The sequence below is a fragment of the Pseudomyrmex gracilis genome, unplaced genomic scaffold (genome assembly GCF_002006095.1).
Source record: "Pseudomyrmex gracilis isolate BER0280 unplaced genomic scaffold, ASM200609v1 scaffold_96, whole genome shotgun sequence".
Lineage (NCBI taxonomy): Eukaryota > Metazoa > Arthropoda > Insecta > Hymenoptera > Formicidae > Pseudomyrmex > Pseudomyrmex gracilis.
Genome location: NW_018020680.1, coordinates 547,524 through 569,983, shown reverse-complemented (window position 1 = coordinate 569,983; position 22,460 = coordinate 547,524). Strand labels below are relative to the sequence as shown.

The 22,460-nt window shown below is 38.5% G+C and overlaps 1 protein-coding gene across 4 annotated transcripts; it reads right to left on the bottom strand.

Annotated features, from left to right (window-relative positions):
• Positions 1-452: 452 nt before the first annotated feature.
• On the bottom strand, positions 453-20,945 carry LOC109855711. Of its 4 annotated transcripts, none has more exons than XM_020430235.1 (5): positions 3,976-4,336; positions 3,396-3,532; positions 1,673-1,817; positions 1,273-1,506; positions 453-1,142 (listed from the first exon to the last, which is right to left on the bottom strand). In XM_020430235.1, the coding sequence occupies exons 2-5, from the start codon at positions 3,426-3,428 to the stop codon at positions 844-846; spliced, it is 711 nt and encodes a 236-aa protein (XP_020285824.1). In that variant the 5' UTR covers positions 3,429-3,532; positions 3,976-4,336; the 3' UTR covers positions 453-843. The 4 variants fall into 4 exon arrangements, with proteins under 4 accessions (XP_020285824.1, XP_020285825.1, XP_020285826.1 ...); XM_020430236.1 differs by having other exon boundaries at positions 4,043-4,336; XM_020430237.1 differs by lacking the exons at positions 3,396-3,532; positions 3,976-4,336 and adding an exon at positions 20,890-20,945.
• Between the last annotated feature and the right edge of the window lie 1,515 nt (positions 20,946-22,460).

Sequence of the window (22,460 nt, the reverse complement as noted above, 5' to 3'; positions counted from 1 at the left end):
GAAGTTTAAGTTACAATATTATATAGATTTTTTAAGTACAGTAATAATTTAACCAAAATTTTTGCATATATGAAAACCGGACTCACACACATGTGTATTAGCTTTACGCACGTGTTGGCAGTAATTTTCAAACGAGAACATGCGCAGTGCGGATGCGCGCGCAGTACTTTTCACGCCGCCATAACTAAAGTAAAATGAAATTGAATGAGTGCTACGAGATCCGAGAGTAGGCGTTTGTTTTCGCATTGTTTTCGCAGATATATCGCAATATACAGTGGTATTATCGATATTATTATTCCTACGTTAAAGATAATCACGAGATGTTGTTCATTCCTATATCTGAACGCCTTTGTTTTTGTTTATGCTTGTGCAGTCACAAAGAACAAAGTGGATCGTGAGTCTTTGGCACGGGGCCGTCAAATTGAAAGCTGTGCAGATTTGAAGGTAAACATTCACGCGATTATGTTATGTGCTTTCGAGAAAAATCGGCATTTTTCTGCCGAGGTACCAGTGTTTTTTTTTTAATGTGTACAGTGAAGAGATTGCAATACGAATACACAGGTGTGTGTGAAATTCTTAAACTTTGTTTTTTACGTTTTTGAACTTTTATTGTATCTTTTCGTTGCAATAGTTGCAAATGGCTGCATCCAGAAGCACAATCGTTTGCCAAGCGGTTAAGTGGCAATCGAATGTAATTGATTCTTTAAATTTAAACCAATCACAATTACTAATTAATCGCTCAGTGGGCGGTTATGCTTCTGTAGATGCAGCCACTAATTGTTAAAACATATACAAATAAAAAAAATATAAAAATACGTTGACGTGCGTGTTAGATTTATTAGGTTATCCAGTTGTTTCTGTGAACAGGCTCTTGCTGCGGTGATGTTTGATTGACAAATTGTTTTTTATGACTTTCAGAGCTGGCTCGCAAAAGTAGCAATCACTGTTGACGTTGGCGGGAGCAGCGGAATCCTGTAAGTCTTCCAACTTTCTTGAAGATTGCTCGTTGAGATTTTCCTTATTGCCTGATTCTTTATTTGCCATATTCGTCGAGGTTGAAGTCATTTTGTTAATTTTGTTGTAATTTATCCAACAACGTTTGAACCTCACGAAAACGTCCTTCCAAATAATCAGCTCTTCCACTGAGAAATCAAAAATTCGATTGCGAGTAAATAAATGATTTTTGATGAGAAAATAATATTCACATTACAAATCTGAGTTTAGCAAATGTTGATTATTATGTGTATCTTTTTTATATGAACATATACGTACCATAGAAAAGAAACGTAAAGAATATGAACGTTCCCGCGAAGACGTTTGCGTCCGGCAAGACGGTATACGCGAATCCAAAAATAGCTGGCGCTTCGCAGAAAGCTAGTCCTTCGATGGTATCGACGAGCCATGGCAAATAAAGATATGGAATCTCATAAAAATCGCCAATTGTCAACATTGCTGTTGACACCAAAGCCGTGAGCACGTCTGTCATCATTATCTTAATTCTCAACTCTGCACAACAAGACAATTATTTTTTATGCGTCGTTATTATTTTGGTTACAGTTCGGGCGATGTTTGTGTGATGTGATATAAGACGACTCTTGCTGTGCACGGTTTTTCAAATAGAAAGAACTGCCAAAGGTGAGTAACGCTAACAAAAGTTTAGTCTCATACGTACTATGTTTTTGACGGAATAAGTTATTGAAGATAGCGGAAGATCCTCTTGTCGAGGATGTGAAATGAAAAGAACCAGCTTCCAAAGCAATCGAGCTGAGACAGTTTGTTGCAAAACACATTATGAGTATATATAGAGTTTGTTTGTTCTGAAACAAATACACGTAAAAAAAAGTAATAATTAAATAATATAATTAACATTTCATTTTTTTTTTGTACTCTTTGTACAATGTTTTTGAAAAATTGATTGATTAATTGAGATTAGTTATTGTATTAAAGATGGGGGCAAAAATCGATCAAACGTGCGTGTACCTTGGATTTTTTTAAATTATCACTATCGTTGATTTTCATATCTGAGGTCGAGGTTTCCGAGTCGAAAATCATGATCAACTCGATTATGTGCTATCGCGAATTTCTCAAAAATCTCAATTTTTATATTATTATTTATCACCTACTTGGTTATAAATTGTTATACACGTGTCATCCATAATTTGTCTGAAATGTTAATCAAAATAAAAGAAAACACAGATACGCGCAATAATTAATCTAACTTCAAACATATCATCCCCAGATGTTGTATGTGTGTGTGAATGTGACAAGCGGGGTTTTAAATCAAATCAATAAAAATTACATGCAAATAAATTGTAAATTTTTAAATATAATTTATATATTTCTATATATTATTATTTCTACATAAAGATTTTAAGAGATTTGGAGTTTAAAGAGTTTAGAATTTTTTTTTCAATACTATGCATAGTTGTAAATATAGCGTCAGGTTTTTCTCGTCAGCCGTGTGCGGCTGAAGATCCGCTCATTGTTTGTTTAATGATATATATTGACTATTAACAGCGAATTCGTTTGCCTTATAGGTGAAACTTCGGATACGTCACGTCCTTATTCGATAAGCAGACTCAGCGCTCTCATCTTCGGTCATCATCCATATTCGGTGGTCTAACCCGCGGAACGACGTCAGCCGCATTCATAAAAACGTCCGCCGATGTGTTTGGTGAGTAGAACGCTCAGAATTAAATATCCAGGCATTGAACAAAAAAAGGATGTTGCTCGTGACATCTCGCGTATCCTGAACTCTCTCTTCTCTTTGTCGCGGAATTAAAATTAATTATAATTCCGCGTATAAACGTAAGAACAAAAGTATAAATAGCAAAAAATTATTAAATATTATTTTGGCCGCAAAAAGTTTTTAGTATCAATTTTAAGAAAGAAGAAAAGTAATTGATAAACAATTATATAATTTGCAATATTTGTGATTAACATGTTGTTGGAATGCGATTATGTTTTAATTTATAATGTTTTATTTGTAATTTTATTTTTGACAACCGAATGAGTCGAAAAATTTATTCTTTCTCGATTTTTCTGGAAAAAAAAAAAAAAAAACAGTTTGACAGAACGCGGACGCGCTTGTGAACAATCGGGCGCGGTCGGAGATCACGATCGATCTGCTCTTAAAATTCCTCGCAAAAGCTGCCCTCGATACCACCGCGCAGATTCTTTTGACATCGATCGGCCGATCGTTTCGGTATCACACGCTCCGCACGTTTGATAGCCGCGCGCAGCTCGATCCTGAGCGGGACAAAATGCGTACACGACGCCGTCGTCTTTTGGTGTGTCGACACATACCATGAAAACGATACACCGAGGACGTGTACGGGGACACGACGACGTACGTGTCCTGCGAGTGAGAGGTGATCGAGGGATAAATGCAGTACCGTGGGTCTCTCCGCTTCCGCATGGACGGACATTCGCCTTTTAACGTGCGCAGCGTCGTGGCAGCCGCGTCACTTTCGCCCCCTCTTCTCCTCCCTCTTCGAAACACGATGAAATCCAAGGTTCCTCTCTTTTCCTCCTGAGATTAGAAATTTTCACGAGAATACATCTTGCGAGAACAATTTCCACGATAACGGTTGTTTAAGAAGAGAGATTTTAACAAAAAATCAGAATATGATGAAACATTAGATACTTAATGTTTCTTGTTGTTTTTTTTAACATTTCTTCTCTCTATCGAGACTGTTGATTTTATTGTCTCATTATCATTGCCGTGGTAATAAATTTATTATCTGATCGCAATTAGGTTAATTTCGTGGTCACGAGATGTTTTTAGCTTAGAACTAGCTGACTTCCACACAGACGCGATCAATAAGTTATTACTGAATTATTATTTGACTCATTATTTAAATGTCATTTAATAATATAATTTGTATATAAAATACATTTTGAAAAAAAAACGGAAATAGGTCGGTCTTACGATTTCGAGTGAATTGAGATATTTTAATTATTATTAACACATACACGCGCAACGATAAGATATGTCGTTTGTGAGTTTTTCGTACGGCACTGTTCTTCGGTGTCTACGTACGCGTGTATCCGTCCATCGAAGAAAGCTTCTTCGCGCTTGAGTAACGCTACGGGACTCTCGGAGTCTCTCCTCTTCTCGGCTCTGGATGACCGATCGTCACTCGCATGAGCATTCGGATCACGCTGCCGGAGCGAGCACGTAACAATTTCTGTTCTTGGGACTGGAGCCACCGGATCGTCGATCCTTCTTACTTCGCGGCGCACATTCGCGCCGAAACGACTCGGTGTCTTCTCCTCGATTCTCAAACTCGGAACGCACATGATCAAATGAATGTTTGTCAGTCTGTATTAAAGAGGAGACTTGCATTGGTGCAGAAAAAGTCACGTTAGTCGACACAATTCAGTTTAAATGTCCGATTTGTCTTGGACAACATTTTACAGACGTTTCGCGTTAAACGTGTTTTTTGGAAAAAAAAAAAAAAAAAAGAGCGATAAAAACTACATCGAAAAGATTTTCAAAATAATCGCATCGCGATCGCACAAGGCAAGAGAAAAATAATTAATATTTTATTTTATCTTTTTTTTTTATGAAAGATTGGAATTAATATTGTCGTTTAAAGGGTGCGACATAAATATAGCAAAATTATAGGATATATCTTGTCCTTTCAAGCTTTTCGTATCGCACAGCACTCGTTCTCTTCTCAAATTGTCGGCGCCATTTCAATAGGCGTTGGTTTTCCAGGCCGACGTGTTTCAGATTTCGATCAATGATGACGAGGTTTCGACATTCGGACTGCCGGCTAATCATGGTGCAAGATTTAAGTCTTGATTCACCGGGAAGGGAAGAGAGAATATCCGATTGATAGGCGCATCAGGCACACGCTGAATTCTTATGCTAATGCGAGAAAGGAGCCGAGAAGACAATACACATCCACACACGCGAACTCTCGTGGCATCTGTATACACTTTGCGTCCTGTATTCTGTATTCCGTCAAGTGAATTAATACAATCACGAGGACCGCCGAGGTGATTTTACATGCGGTGAGATCGTGATCACCGCCCGCTGCTTTTATTGAGCTTTCTCATCGAGAGAAGGAGAGAGAAAAGGACGATAACATTGACGACTTTTCATATACAATATCTGTTGTATCGAAATTTATTTAGTTAAAATATGCGGTAAAAGTCGCGCGAGTGACTGGAACATACACACGTATGATGGGAGATAAGTTTGAAGAAACAGATGCGTTTACAATTGCACTTTTTTCCGAAATTGTTACTCGTGGACTTTTTGTCGAGAAGCGCGAAATTATAGTACTTATGCTTCGATCTATATGGCTCTCTGATATTATCCCATATACTATACAAGCTTTATACAATATAGGATTAGAGGTCATCTTCGTAGAAATGTTGACTCACACGTTTCTTCCTGCAATGATCAAGACTCAATTATTAGTATTATAATTGATTAAAAGTTTTATTGATTTATATTTTTAACGAAATATATTCGTTTGCATTTTTTATGGTAAATTTGTTCGGCAGAGTTGGTTTTGCGAAAGTAAAATCGATTTTTGTACAATTTTTTGGAATTTTTGATTTTGGAAGTTTTAAATTGTGACAAGTTTTTCTCAAAAAGAAATCACGCGTAATTAACGAAATTCAAATGAACGCCAATTTAGAGATCGTCATTGCATTCATTTAAACTAACTAATGTCCGCGCATAAATATGCAAAAAAAACCGTTGCGTATACGTTTCTTTTACGTGATCGATTTATTGAATCACTCTCTTGCTAAGAAAGTATAAAGCCCTCCCATGTCTCTTTTCTCCTTCTCTCCGAACGACTCCGCGATGCACGATACACGTGGATCTTACTTCCGGTTGGTAGCCGAACATTACGGTATTGATAACTTCCGTCAATCACGCTAAATCACATAACGCGCCGAATGATGAACCGTCTCGAGTCTCATCTTCAAATTTTCGAACGTGTATAGACAAATTTTTAAAGTTTCTAAATACAATTTATATTATTTTTTTTTAATGTAATTATTTCTGTTTTTTCAGTTATTTTTATGACGTTCTTTTGAGTTTTTTTAACTTTATGTTGAATAGTTTATGTGTATTATTGTGAAAAATAATAATTTTGATTGACATATAACGCGAGAAAAATTAATTCGGATGAACTGTCAAATCTAAAAAAAAAAATAAATAAAACAGAGGGTCGAAATTAGATTTGAAAATTAGACTTAGTTTTCGATTATCTTCCTCTCTGACTCGCTGCGGTAGATCCAACCGCGTATGTAACGTGTACAAGGAAAATTAACCACGATTAGCATTAATTGACGATTGGCGCAATCCGTTCTAAATGAGTACATTTCACTCGAGCGACGGAAAACGCTGTATATCGAGAAATACGCAACAACTTTCCGAAAGAGGGGTATATTAGAGACGCTCCGTGCTCTTTTCTCTCTCTTTCTCTGATCGTTGATGCAGAAGAGAGTTGTCTGGCGGAGGACATCAAAGGCATCAATCAAAAAGGCGCATCAATTGACATAACAGTAGATAGACAGTACACAGAGTAGATGGAACGTCATGTCGAACGGAAGACTTTTAAACGTGTAAAAATCACATTGCGCAGAATTTGAGCGTTTTTATTTTTTTTCGTGCGTTTTCATTAGTCAAGATTATTTTTATGTTAATGCTTGTGAAGCACTTAAATTTGTGTGCGATCGGCCTTACGATGTAACGGTCGTTCTGCTTCGCCAGGATGGATGAATGCAGCATTTCTCGCATTGCGATCGTAACTGTTCAATAAATGACAAACCGCTGCAGACCGCGCACAGATAGGAGGCACTCGACTGTTGCGCCAATCTCTCAACATTGCGATTTCAGTATTATTGTGAGAGGCGTATGTGCTTAATATACAAAAAAAAAAAAAAAAAAAANGCATTGCGATCGTAACTGTTCAATAAATGACAAACCGCTGCAGACCGCGCACAGATAGGAGGCACTCGACTGTTGCGCCAATCTCTCAACATTGCCTTTTACTTTGAACGTTGAGAGGCGTATGAACTTAATATACAAAAAAAAAAAAAAAAAAAAGAAAAAGAAACTTGCTTCCGGCAAATAAAATCCATATCCTGCGTTACACGCGCGCGCGCTTCATAAAATTCGTTGATGCGCATTTTAACACATTTCTCGATATATCAAAATTTTGGTTTTCTTAAATAATCAATTTTTTATATAGGATTCAAAAAATACCAATTCCTAAGAGACAATGTGAAACATTTTACTTTTGATACATAATTTGATATCTGAACGTTGGTTATCAGCTAAGTATTGCACGTTTCTCACAACGTCCAATAGGTGTCGCGCGATTTCTGTGTGAACTCCTGTCTTCTTTGCGAATATTACACGCCAATACGTGTGTGTGTTTAAAGTTAAACAAGTATACATTTATCAATCGACGTATAAACCGTCGAGATGGATCAATTTGACATCAACTTCTTCGTTATCTCTACTGCAATTGTAGAATGCAAGTTTTTATCTCGTTAATCCGCGTTCAATAAACAACAAACAATTTAAAAACAACTTGTATTTTCCAAGTATTAAATATCTCTGCTTTATTAAAGCAGAAAAATAAATAAATAAAACGAGGCGAGAGAGACAATAGCACCTTGAAAAATTAACCGGTCGCGTTTGAGCCGAGAGTCGGGGCGGATTACTCAGCGTTGTGTGCCAAGCAGTTATCCCCGACGGACGAAGAGGGAAACCGTAGAAGGTGAGAAACCTCTCGGAGGCTCCCGACTGACTCTCGAGCCAGGAATTAGCATTGCTTCTCCGGGCATCTCTTCTCGTCTCTCTTCTGCTCTGTGGCTCGAGCTTGTTCCTCGGTCTTCTCGCGTCTCTTCTCGCTTTTTTTCCTCTCACTTCGGTGCTCTCTAAAAACCTTGGTTTCCCGTAATTATATTTTAAAAGTCCCCTAGTCCCCCTTGTGGACGCGCGTAGTACGTCTCTCTTGTTCATTCTCCCTCCTCCTCTCTCCGCTCATGCCAACGCCGCACAGATGTAATCGTGACTTACCAAGAGGAAATATAACAATTTAGCAGTTCGCTTTGTTTTAATCTGTGCTTAGCGACGCGTTGCGCGAAAAAGTGCACTTTATGTTGTATAAAAAAAAACTTTATGTCGAGCGATTATATTTTTATATCGTCTTTCAATTAGATGATCCACAAATCATTGATATGTATTTGTTTGTTTTGTAATTTTTATTTAATAACTTGAAAAGTCTCGAATATTTCTTTGTTGCGTATCAAAAAGTCCGTACAAAAAAAAAATTAAAAAATACAACTTACTACAATATTATTGATAATGAAATTTTTTTATTGTTCGCGAGAGACAATATTTATTTAAAAATTGTGAAAGGAAGTTAAATTGAACAAAAGGACGAAGAATCGCCTGCGTTCTTGAATTTTTTTTCGACGCAGCTTCTTCCACGCGCGTGAGTAACTCTCTCGTGGTCACAAGTAGGTATCTGAACAATTAAATTAGGTGCTTTGTATCCTACGTTATGTTGTGTGTTACATGACTAGAAGCTAAGTAAAGCCGGGAAGCTTGTCCAGCATGTTGATCTTTTCATCCGATTAAGACTCTTAAGTCGGGGATGTAGCTATTCCGCCGTATCATTCATTTCGCTCTCGTGATACGTGTGTTTTTTTTTTCTTCTTTCTCTTTCCTCACTAAGACAGAAAAAAATTGATACAATCTTTATCTTTACGCACATACCTGCTTGAATGTCTGAGCATAACGTGAGCAGAAGTTGCTCGATTTTTTCTCACAGTTGTCTGTGCGTTTCTTTGTAAGATCGCTCACGCGTAAAAAGTTACACTTTAAGGAAACTTAAAATAAACAAGTCAATATACAAGTTTTTAATGATTTATATCTCGCAAAATGTTGCAGACTGAATAGATAAAAACTTTCGCGGAAATTAACAATTTTATTATAAAATCGTTCTTTCTCATCTATTATTTTATTAAAACTCTTTTTACTTATCATCTTCCATTTCTGGTTATATTTCTGCATTTATAAGTCGTTTATCTAGATACATATCTGTATTGTACTTCATTTCTCTCGATGTTGGTATATATACGCACCACCTGCTACGCACACCCGCCCGTTAACCGTCGCGTCGATCGGGTACACCAGGAACTTTCGTCGAGCGATATCCGGGTTTCGAAACGAAGGGTGATATATACGTCGATTGTCTGATATCAGTGAGAGACAAACTCCTGGAAAACGGTTTTTTTTAAGGGAAGGAGAATATATAAATGATATACTAACAGCGCGCGTAGTGTGTGTGTGTGTTCAAATAAAGTGAAAAAAAGATAAAACAATCGTAGACACGCAAATTATATTAAATTGTGTTTATTGAAATCCGAGTGCGATATCGTTACCGTGTGTGAGAAATTTGTAATTTTTCGAGACGCTAAAATCTTCACCGCACTACTTACGAATATTCTCCTTCTTCTTTAGGTAAGCAATATTCTTCTTCTTTAGGTAAGCAAAACTGGGAAAAAAAAGAGCAAAATCGCGATTGAGATACTCCGAGTAGTAGGAAAAAAATTTCAGACAATTACGACAATTGTGTCGCGCAAATTCCTCGGCGAGAATAAAAAAATTTGACGTAATGAGATCGTGAGATAATAGTTATCTCACACTGTATAATTACTGTAAAACAATTTATTAAGACAAACTGGAAACAATTCGCGCAAGAGAAGAAGAAGCGAGAGATCAATCGCAGGCTCGGCGGGTTACGTGTATATTTTTACATACACGCTACACACGCGGCGTGCGTAATGCGCGCGAGCGCGCGTACACGCGCGCGCGCGGGCGAAGGGGACAGACCGACAGAGATAAAGAGCACTTCCGGACGCGCACGGGGAGAGACCAAGGTCCGCGTATCTGTTGCTGCTGGCAAGGAGAGGCGCAGGAGAACCCGCGGGAGAGTCACACCTGAGTGCCCACGCTTCCTCTTATCCGTTCCCTCCCTTTTGTCTCTCTCTTTCTTTCTTTCTCTCCGTTCTGCCTCGATCCCGCTCGCCCTCGCACGCGGGTCTGCGCGCGGGTCCCACACTCTTGTCCCTCCCTGCGCGCCTGTGGCCCCTCTCAGGCCACTCTATCTCCGTTCCGCACGCTCGCCGGACTTTGCTCACCATCCCTGGGGCATACGCTATCTCTCTTTTTTCTCCACTTCCTCTCTGGTCTCCCCTCGTGTGCAAATGGCGCGCACCATCTTCGCCGTGTCGCCTCGTATCCTGCACGAGTGTTGTTCCTTTCGACAAGAAGAGTTTCTTTTAAAAATTGCCCATGATTTCTTTGTCGGGGAAAAAGAATTGAGAAGAGAACGAGAGAGTTGACCGAAGGTCTTTGAATACAATTAGCGTCAGAGGTGCGGTAGAAACTGTTTTCCTCGTACTACGTATATTTTGCTGAACATTTAATATAGCAGAGTAAAAGTAAGAATAGACGGAATGTAATATGCGTAACAAGAGAAGATGAGTCTTTTCTTCGGAAGAGATTCGATTCGCTCGCAATGCGATTCGCAGGCATTCCATACGCGTATAAGCAAATCTGACGCTCAAATGAAACGAGCGACTTTCAATCGACGCTTACAAGTCCGTTCAACTTGTATCGGTTTACACGAATTAAGTGATCGATATCGGGACACCACCACCGCGCTATGACCGGATTCGCGTTTGTCAGAGAATGTGTTATATTAAATATCCTCTTTCTGCTATATTTTTCAAAAGAGTTTTATTACTATTGCGTGCTCGCATGCGACTATATCTCAGGCAATTTTAACGGATATAAAGCCGATATTAAACCCGGCGCGCGTTTTTCGCGACGAGTATAAGCTCGGCTCGAGCTTATTTTTCGTGCCGAGCACATATTGCTAATTGCGTTTATTATATCGCAATGAAAACCCCACTTAACAAGGGTGTTATTACGACAAGACGTTTTGATTAAAACTACACAGTCAGGTGGATTCTCAAGTTTGCAGAAAATTATTGATTTCCGTGATAAAACTCGATAAATTAATTTGCGCCCGAAGAAGATCGCACATAGTTGATTATCGATGTAGACATTTTCTTACGCTTAACGAATAGTTGAACTTTGAAAAACACACGATGTTGAAAAAAAAAAAAAAAATGTTAAAGAAATTGTTTCAACTGCAAAAATTTTCTGAACTCGCAAAATTTCGAGATGCGCGCTTTCATTGTGGCGGACAAAGTTACGTTTTTTCTTCTCGAATATGCCACGGATGTTGATAATTTTTTTGCGCCCAAGTTTGTGCTGTGTCTGTTTCTTCTCGATTATCCGCGACAAATTTTTAGATTCGACATATCTCTCGCGTTTCTTATTATCCGTCGTCTCGTGTGCGGACGATGCAACCGCACAAGTGCCAATCTGCGGAGCATCGCGTGTTCATATTACGAACATTCGCTCAGATTTCCAGTGTCAGGGAAAATATAGATGCAAGATGATCTTTTGTCATTCAGCAGCTCGACTGCTCGAAGACTGCTGATCGAGGTTTGATCTCCAAAGAATGACACTTGTCTTATGAGACACTTTCTATCTCGCGCAAAATAAATTATTCACTTCGCCAAACAAATATTGAGAGCATTGATTTATAATTTTGATTTCCAAGAGATTCGATTGATTGACCACTTTGTACGAGAATAGATTAAAAAAAAAAAACAAAACAAAATGGTCTGAACTCATCGATCGAATATAACGCGAAATATGATCGGGAGAAAAAAATGAAAGTCAAATTGTTAGGAAATATAAGGATTTTTTCGAGATAGCTCGAAAAAAAATATATAAAGATCGCAAACGTCCTTTCCTCCCCTTCCCCGAATCTTCGCTCTCTTTTCTCACCGCGCGCCTAGTTAATGATGTGTATTTGAAACGAGGAGAGTGTGTGATTCTCTAACCGGGCGTGTATCGACAAAATAATTTGATGGACGGAGAAATCCCCCGTTCTCCGGACGCTCTCCGGACGTAGTTCTCCTTAATCGAAGGAGGATGTGGAGTCGGTTAAGCCGAAGTCAGTCAGTCAGTTTCATTTGAACGTCAGCTGCCCGGATGTCTCCCCCATCTGTGGGACTCGTGTTGCAGGGAACAGAGGCACCCATGTGAGACACCTTCTCCTCCGTGCTCACTCACTTGTCTGCTCACTCAGGTGGACCCACACACGCGTATGTATACGTACTCACATAATGCGCGCGTATCACCGCGCGTACGTGCGGATACATCTGGACGTTAAGTACATCTGCGTTGTTGTTACCGTCAGCGTTAACTATCTCCTCGTTGTGGAACCCTTTTCTTTTTATTATTGCATTATTCAAGATCGATAATTAACGATAAGATGAACGTGAGATGAGATCGAGGCGCTGAAATTTAAAATACAATTTTTAAGAGGCTTAACCTGGGGGAGAAAAACATCAAAGTGAAATATCTTCGCTCTTTTCGTTTTCGACTAGATTAAAACTAATTGAAAGATCGTGAAGTTTATTTTTGTTGACTGTTAATTTACGAAGATTCGGATATTGTACACGTTATACGACATTTTTATTAAAATTGAAAACACATCTGACAATGAAACTGCTGTTGTATAACGTGTACAATATCAATTTGTAATCAACAGTCAAAAATAAAATTTACGATCTTTTAACGAAATAAGACTTTTAAATTTTAGCATCTTTTTCCGAATTACCCTTTATAGTTTTTTTTTTTGTGCAATTAAGAAAGCACAGACTAGAATGAGGAAATAATTTTTCTTAATAAAAGAACGAGTGACATAAGGCAAGTCTGAGTTAATGATGAAGTTCTTATGTTGTTTACCTGAATAGAGAAATTTACTTTGAGAAGTTACCCAGGTTTTTTCAATTCCTTAAAAAGCGAACTTGTTTGAATTGTATATAAAATCCATATATATACACCACACTTTGACTTTGAGTTTGGATGTGAACAAAAAAGGTGGAAGGGTCAGGCATCTGATAACTTCACCGATTAATTTTGGAGGAGTCTAATGAATAATTTACACTTGGTCATAGAATAGGTGAGAGATCAATAATCGAAGGTCAATCTTAGCGCGTTATTCACTCGCGCATTTATTAGATTTTTTTTTTTTTTTTTTTATCTTCCGACCTCTTGACAATCATACGACTCTTAATTTCACGACTATAGTGTCGCGCGCTGTTAGCTTGCCAACGACGCAATCAAGATTTATTTTATTACCTCTGTCTGCGTTAATAGAAAAATAGAGTTATTTTTTTTTTTTTTTACCTACGCTATTTCGAACACTACAAATTTGTCTGAAATTTCAGTGCGAATCGTACGTGTTCCAATACATAAATATTATTATCTGACAATTTTTATTGCACGGTTTTTCTACATACACTTAAATTAAGAGAAGAAGGAAATATATGTATATAAGTATTTGTTTTGAATATTTCTACTTATATGTATTTAAAAGATTTGAACAAAATTTGGGAAACCCGAAAATTTTTCTCAAAAGAAAATATTTGTCCCAAGAGAAAGTATTATTTCATCTTCTGTTGTTACCTGCTTTCGGTCGTAAAAGGCAATTGTTGGTGAGCTAAGCACTTTTGCGAGGTTTATAAATGTCAAAAAAAGAAATTGCTTGTACGACGTAATCGAAAGCTTCAAAATATTTCGGATCTTGCAAATGTCATGTTTGACACATACGATTCTCGTTTTTCTTCTTCGTTTCGCTGGATGTGGAATATTAAATAATAAAAAAAAACTCGCTTTACAATTGTAAACGCTTCATTAAGATATGCGTGTCATTAAAAACAAGTTTTGTGTGTCTGACATTTTTACGGAAATGTTATTTATCTTATAACAGCGCCGTTATTTTATTCAATTAAATGCGAATTATATTTACAACTTGTTGTTTCATCATTGCAAATTAATACAGCGGATGGGCACGTAACGCGCGAGGTTACAGAAAAATTATTCCACCAGCGCGAGATTTGCTTCTTGAGAAGCGGGTATTCTATGCGAATTCGAGGAAGCCGTCTCCGATTATGGCAACTGTACGTAGTTGCAATATGGCATATAAAGCGAATGTAGCAGATCACATTGCGCGAAAAATTCAGTTGACAAATCAGAACTATATATTCTCCGTCGAATCTTCGTTGCTCCGTTTGTAAGCGCGAACGTACGTGACATTCGGCGAATCAGATGAATGGCTGAAACGCTCGGATTAAAAAATATCGTATGAACAAGTGCAAAGGTAGAAGAAGCTCTTGGTTATCTGAAGCCGATTGTAAATTTAATTTAACGACGCCTGTTGAAAAAAAAAAAATTGCAATTTGAAAGCAATTTGTGATTTGTTAGAATAATCGACTTTGTAAAAAAAATATTTGATATAAAAAATTTTTTTATCTCAACAGATTTCTTCACGCATGTTTCAACATATTGAGAGTTAGATATTTTGATTGTTGCTATATAGATGATTCACATTTTTCTAACCTGTGAGATAGTTTGTTAGAATGATTACAGATGTATTGCAATTATCTTTGTTTTTTTTTTGTTTTTTTTTTACGCTGGTCTACCGCATCGATAAATGAATGCTTTCGATGGCGATAACTACTGTCGTCCACGTTATTATACGCGATCGTCTATATAGGTGGTGGATGGTTTCGAGGCGATAAGCGCGCGAATGTATCGTCGGCACGAGCGAACATGAAGGAATATTGTGTATGTGCGTGCGACGACGCCGACACGCCTGTTAAATGTAATGAGAAATGCGAAGCGGGGTGGATTTACAAGAAAAGCTCCCGGATGTGAGAAAACACATCTTGATCAATTTCCTTCATTAGTGCGTCGCGGAAAATGCGCAAATGTCACGGATCGCGCAGGATGTTCCATGTTATTTTTTTACTCCGTCGTGGAAAAGAATGCAAAAATAAAATAAAATAAAATAAAATAAAAACAAAAAAAGAGAGAGAGAATAACTATATATATACGATAACTTTTCTGAAGATTGTTCTTTCGCACATGTTCTCTCGTGTTGCTTGAAACGATTTCTTTTTTTAAAACGCAATATATTCCTTTGATATTGATAAAAAAAAAGGAAAACGTTTGTTTGTATTGGCGAAGAAGAAACTTCGAAGAGAGAAACATTTGCGTATTAAATTTAAAGTTTGTGTGTCGGAATGAAATGTTATATTTCAGAAAAACAAATGTATAAATTCTATCGAGATGAAAATTATAATATTCCTTGATGTGTAGATACATCAATGTGTGTAAAAATTATGGAAACGAGCTATTGTATTCGTAATAATTTTTAGCTCCTTCGTTTTAATTAGTCATTTTATGATCTAAGTAGAAATTCAAGAATACTGATGTGGTCACTGACACATAGCTTTGTTTGGACACCCTGTACATTCGGCGATCCGCCATATAGGAGAGGGGGAATATTCTCTCTGTCCTGTCAGCACCTCTCGGAGTTCAACGATCTCCGTGACTGATTGTGAGTCACGTGTGCATTCGTTAAACCGATATATAACCTACCAATTTTGGTTTGGACAATGATTAGATGTCTGGTACATAATCTCTCTCGTGTGGAGATAAAAAATCCTCATTTCAGATGTCTCATTCATTTGCCAAATGAGATAAAACTTTGAGAAACGCAAATTTTTCTTGCTTGCAACTGAAAAATAAATTTCAATTTTGCAACGCGACATATGTTTCGCGTTTCTGTGCAAGTAACGATAGTCACTTACGAGAGATTTGCGATGAGATCTAATAGGAGAAAAAGAGAATGAAATCGCGCGAGAGATAAGAAAGATCCTTTTTTTCTTCTCTCGAGCGAAACTTCCGCAGGCGCGTGTTCAATCGGCGATATGATGTGAAAACTGTATGTCACGATGGCGAGTCGTTTAAATGCAACAAAAGTAGAGCACTGTCTACGTAGGGTAAGGAAAGTGAGCGGAAGACAGGTGAATGCAGGTGAGGAACGAACTCGAGGTGTGCGGATGCACACACAAGAGCAGAAAGAGAAGAGTCGACTCGCCCGCGGGTAGATAACCTGTCGCTGTTATGAACGGGGGCAGGAACACCTCGCTGAAGTTTCGACCAAAAGTGAAGCGAATACATCTGCGAAATGAAGTGTTATTATTTGCGTTTAGTTTTGTGTGAAAAAAAAAAGAAAAAAGAAAGAGACACATGAGAGACAAATGTGTACGAAAAAGCTCTCTAACAGAGAAAAATTGTATTGTACAAACAAAATTTAGAAAATATTTTTTTTTGCATATATTATCCGAGAAATAGAGCTGGAACAAAGTTAAACAAGCATTGGAGTAACGTAGAGATGTTCTTAAAAAAGGTTTTTTTAGTATTTTCAAAATCGCTGGGAAATGTGAGATTTCATTACACGATAAAGAGAGGGAGAGAGAAAGAGAAACGTATGCATATTATGCATATATTTTAGGTACGTGCGTACCCTCGTAAGTGGCTCATTAAGTCAAACTCTTATTTCCTCTTATCTCTTAATTTAATCTTTCTTATCTCTCTTAATCTTTTCATTTCAGAAATTTTTATTGATGCTCTTATAAATTAAACCGTTTCTCTTCGGTTTTTTTTTTCACACAAAAGCAAATATATATCACTTTTTAATATATGTCACTTTTTGTTTAAAGATTTATCTTGCTCGACGCTTTAATATAATGCTGTACCATTTTTATTTCACGAGCGAATTCGTTGTTTGCATTTTCGAGGAACAATAACCGTTTGGTTATTGTTAGAAAATAAACATCTCTAGAAAGAGATCTTAAATCATCTCTCTTTCTCCTTTGATACTGAAAGCATTGGCTTTTTTTCTCTTATATTTCTGTGACCGCGTCATGCAGTGTTTCTCGTCGCGAGGAAGTGTCGCTTTCAAAATTGCTGGCTCCTCGATTATGTCACGGAGAAAATTGTCATTATTTCTAGTCCGACGGACGCGTTTTCCACATCTTAACGATCACCTTACCTCCGCGTAACAACCGTCGGCCGCGATCTGTTACCATCAAAAGGCAGTCAACGAGATTAGAAAGGTGTACTAAGCGTCCGACTGCACGTAATTGCCTAATGAGTCACTTGCAATTCGTTATTACGTAGACATATTAATTGTTCCTTACAAAATACAGACGCAATATATATATATATATACACGATTCTATCACATAAACTACGCATAAATTACGTAATATCTAAAGCACGAGATGTTTATTGTTGAGATTTAGTGTAGCATGTATAATCGTCGACAAGTCGACGCAAGAATTTGACTAGAAAAAAAAAAAAAAACATTTAGCTTGACTCTGTCAAAATATATATATATAATTACATTTATTGTATATTCTTGTACTATAAAAATTTCATTCAAGTGCAGTAATTTATGTCTAGAATTATTGGGACGTCTTTGAGTAGCATTCTTCACAGAGAGATCTCGAAAAAAGAAAACAAATGACGGCAATATATTTCAAGAAGAACAAAAAATAGTTCGGAGCCACATTTTTGAAATAAGACCGAGACTTGAAAACCGTAAAATTTGGAACTAGGCCATCGTGTGTACGTTTACGACCGAAGTTACGACAAGAATTTACGTGTGCATTTACGGTACAGACGCGGTGCATGTAACCAGCAGCACAATATACGTTTATGTTACATACATATGCATACATACATTTATTTACACGTGAATACAATACGAACGCAGAGATACATCCGTCCAATTATTTTTACTAAGTAATTATTACGAATTTCTAAATGCTGTGATTATGGCATTTGCTGAATTTGAATGTTATGTCCATTCGCGAGAGTGTTCGCGAAAATAGGAAACACCAAGATCACACATACACACACACACACATCTCGTGATCAAAGTCAATGCACATCTAACGCGAATTCTTTTGTGTTTTTCTGAAACGAGAGACAATTGTGTCGCAACTTTTAAAAATTTGTAATTTCACGCGTCTCATTGTTTCTTTTTAAATAATATTATTGTCGTATCGGATACACATTAAATATCCACCAGCGTAATATGATATGATTGTACAGGTCGCTACTATCGCGAGCACATCTATCATCCGATGTGCATGCACTATTCACGAATCCTTACAGTCGAATGTTCACCACGTGGCTGAATCCGCTCGTCCGCCCACGAACACACGTTATGAAAAAAAAATATACTTTATGCTGTAGCCTTGATGTTATTCCTCCGCATTATCTTGATATTGAATTTATTCAAATATTTAGGTCAAATCTTTTGTAACTACATACACGCTTTCGCGTGCCGAATGTATCACCGTGAAAAAAAAAATTAACGGTTCCCGTAACTGGCCGATTTTTAATTGCGCAAAGAAATAACATATACGTTCTATCATCTTCAAATATCACAGTTGAGATATACAACTTATATCTCTTTTAATAAATTTATAAAGCTCGAAAATCTCTAAACTAGTCATCGGAACGGTTAGCAGAACAGTTACATCTAGGAACAATTTTTACATTTTTTCTTTCTCTTAATTAACGAGTTTTCTTCTCTCTCGAAGTAGGTATTTATAAAATAACGATTGCTGTCTCACTTGTCATGTGAACTAACAATTTTCTGTTTAAAATTGGAAATACATTTTGTGTGTGTCGCTTTTTTTCTCAATGTAATTTATCGTGACTGTAGATTGCTCGGAGAGATCGAACGTGTGTGATATACCGACATTTGACGTATGTACGTCAAATGTCGGTATTTCTCGCACTCTCAATGCCATTTTATTTTATTGTATCGTACGTCGGATTTAGACATCAATAGGATCAATCTTCTACGCGAAGTATTTAGAAAATAAATTCGAGTTCTTTTTCTCTTCTTTTTTTTTTTGGACTTATAAACGATCAGTTACGAAGATATACTCTGTAATAAAGATTAATATTTTATAATACAGGATCCTCAGATAATGCGTTCAATATCCGGAACGTCAGTTGGCTCGTTATACTCGTTCTCACAAACATTACCGGTCAACGAAGGGAATAACTTCCCCATGCATTAATAGTTGAGATCCGCCAGTTATCGGGAAACATGGAAACGGTGAGGCGGACAGACCCGCCGCCGCGTCGTTATCGGGTATCAGGCCTGGAGGTTGTGTGACGGCGGTGGCGATATATATATATATATATACATATATATATATGTATAGTCGGCGGTGGTCGATAGAGAGTAGTGAGGGACAGAAAGTGGCGGTGGTGCTGGCTGGGCTGCTGTGGTGCGCGCTCGTCGGGGGTTGAAAGCAGGGTGGGAAGCAGGGTGGGACAGGTGGAGAGAGAGCAACTCTCCGCCGCCTGTGACGTTTTTCGCTTCATGCAGAGGTGAGCCAGCAGCGGGAGCCGAGGTATTGACCGGTTGCCTCCCCGGCGAGGGTTACCTAGCAACTGTTTGTGGCCAACACACCTATGAAACCTTGGAGATCTGACTTGAGCCTACAGACCACCCATCCGACCATCACCCGCCCATCCCGTCAAGAGGTGAGCTCCCCGTTTCTTCCCCCGCCATCCTCTTCGCCACTACTCCGGTCACCTCCGACGTGCTTTCTCTCTTTCTCTCTCTCTCGCTCGTTCTCTCGTTCTCTCTCCTACTCTCTCGGTCGATCGAATCAGATTCCTGGGGTTCGAGGAAGAAGCGCTCGATCATTAAGGTTTCCCAGTAAGTTCTCGTATATTCGTACTTTGGCGCCGTCTCCTTCTCCCTTCCTCACCCGGTCTCGCTCACGGTCGACACTGCTGGACGACTGGTGGGCCAAGGGTGGCTGATATTGTTTGCTACCGCGAAAACGCGCGCGCACGCAGAGGAGGGAAAGTTTCGTGACGAATGCGATTTCCGTGCGCGGAGAAGTCATCACGATAATCTTCTCTCATCATTACCAGCCGGACCTAACCTTTTGACTGGGACACGCGGTGGAGTCGTCGAATGTCATCGAATTTACGATGTCTCGGATGTCACATGGGTGTATCGATCGATGCTGATCTTTTCCTGTTTTTTCTTTCTCGTTTTTTTTTTTTTTTGCTCATGTCCCCGAGCAGGATACGATGTTACTTGTCTTGCAATTTCATTAGCTCTTTGTGATAACAAGTGCTTAAGTTCGTAGAAAGAATTTCGATCACAGATGTGATCTTTAGCTGTTGATTATGTACAAAAATGCTCTTTCCCACTTGAAAATTCTTCAAAAATAAAACCACGAGAATGTCATTTCAGTTATTACAGCAAGTCGTTTTTGTTCTTATCGTTTTCTGTCATTAAAAATCGATTTTAAAACTCCGGACACGAATAAAAATCATGACGGCAAAGCGAAAAATGACATTAATTTTCTCTCGCAATTGGAGATATTTGCGTATCAACGTTCAGGACCCGGCACATAAAATCCGAATATGATACTAGAAGCTTTGAGATATTTGCAAAACAGGATATAAATTCTTCGTTATGAGATTAACAATTCGTTTTTTACACAAAGAAGGTATTGTCGTATTGAGAGAAATGCGTTTTCCTCTCGGTGCGCGCGCGCGCGCATTTACGAGTAGTCATTAGATGAATAATAAATTGGTCGAATCGAGGGTGTGGTTACGCGGCTGGAACGAGTCCGGGTTGCCTGGCTACGAAAGCACCTACATCGGGAATCCTCCGCGGCCCCGAAGTTGGAGCCCTCCGCCTCGCTCGGCCTCGCACGTGCACCCCCCCAGCCGATATATATACGTGCGCGACACAAGCCGCAACGTGTCTGTCTGTGTGTGTATGTGTGTACGTGTTTCGACGTCGGTGTGCGGCAGCACAAGCAGCTATAGGCTAACATTATCCATACCTACTACCATCCAGTATGGTCCTCCTCCGGCTGGAGTAAAATCAACCAGCCAGCAAGCTAAGCGTCGATCAATAACCGAGGACCTCCACGAGCTCTGCTCTGCGGAGTGTCTTCCGCGCAATACGGCTCTCGTATACCTGTACACACGTTCTAGAAAGAAGGCGCGGATATAAATTTTTTTCGTGGGTCAAGGTGAAATTCAAATCTCAAAAAAAAGTGAGATACTCAAAATAGATATCAAGAGCTTGTAAGCTAATAATCGAAATGATCGCGACAGATCAGGTTTTTACATATATATTGATGATCTGTATTTTTCGGTTTGATCGATAACTTTGTATTTTTGTTGTTCCTCGCGGATTTGATTTTTAAAATCTATATTTTTTACGAGCTTGCGGCGAGAAAGAGTTTTATTTATTTATTATATATAGGATAACGTTTTTAATTTTGTGAAAAATCTATTTCTTCGTTCGCAATGCGACGCGGTATCGGATGTAATTGCGTACTTCGATGTGCGTACAACTCGCTAAAGATAATGGTCACAACGTGTGTGATTGCAATTCTTTTGCATAATAATGGATATGCAAAGGCAACTATTATAGAAGTCAACGTATGGTCTTCTTCGAAAGAGTATCGCTTTTATAATAGCCGATCTAAAATATCTAATTAGAGTAAATAAGTTGCACAAAATTACCTGCGAAATTTGTTCCAAGTAGGTAATTACCGGGTATTACCTCGAAAATAATGACTCGTTCAGTTAGTAAATCGCGAAGATGAACGGAACGCGCCGCCGTTGGGACGCAGATTTCGTGAAAATCGCGGTGAAACACGCGGCTGGCGTGTCTGAGAAATCCGCGGGGAGACGATGACGAGGCCCGTAGCCGTAATGGCGCCATTGTTCCCCGCGCCAGAGAGATGTGCACGAGAATCGAGGTTGAACGCGAGGGGAGGGAACGAATTGGCATTTGCGTAATAGGAATATGAGAAATACTGCGACGTTGAATCGTTACCGCGATGATGAATCTCGAGATGTCGCGACCGAGAGAGGAAGATTTTCTTGCGTAACCTTTTGCGCGCGACGCGTGCGTACGCGTCCTTTGGATGTTAGCGCAATTTGCCAAGCAATTTTTCAATTCGCAGAATGTTCTATACAAAAAAAAAAAAAAAAAACACCGCTTTGCGCAAGGCTTAGTCGCGATGATGGGCTTGATTTGATGAGAAAGGGTTTTACCAACATTTTAATCAGAAAATGTAATTTGTGCGGGGAGTGGAATAGTAAAATATTATTTTGTGTATGTGTGTGTGGACTTTTTGTAGAAAAGATCCGAAGAAATCGAGAAAAATATGAAAAGAAATCAGAAACGCGAAGTGATCAAAAGATCTTGTCTACAGGTATATTTCTTTATTCAAACGCGCTTTTTCTCTCTGTATCAGTTATCTCGAATTTCAGTTTCCGAAAGAACGCGATATCTCGTTTCTTAATGCGACAAATTGAAGATACGCTTTTTATCTTCGCAATACGTATCGACCGCTATCAGTTGATCGGCGTTAATGTACCTAAAAAAAAAAAAAAA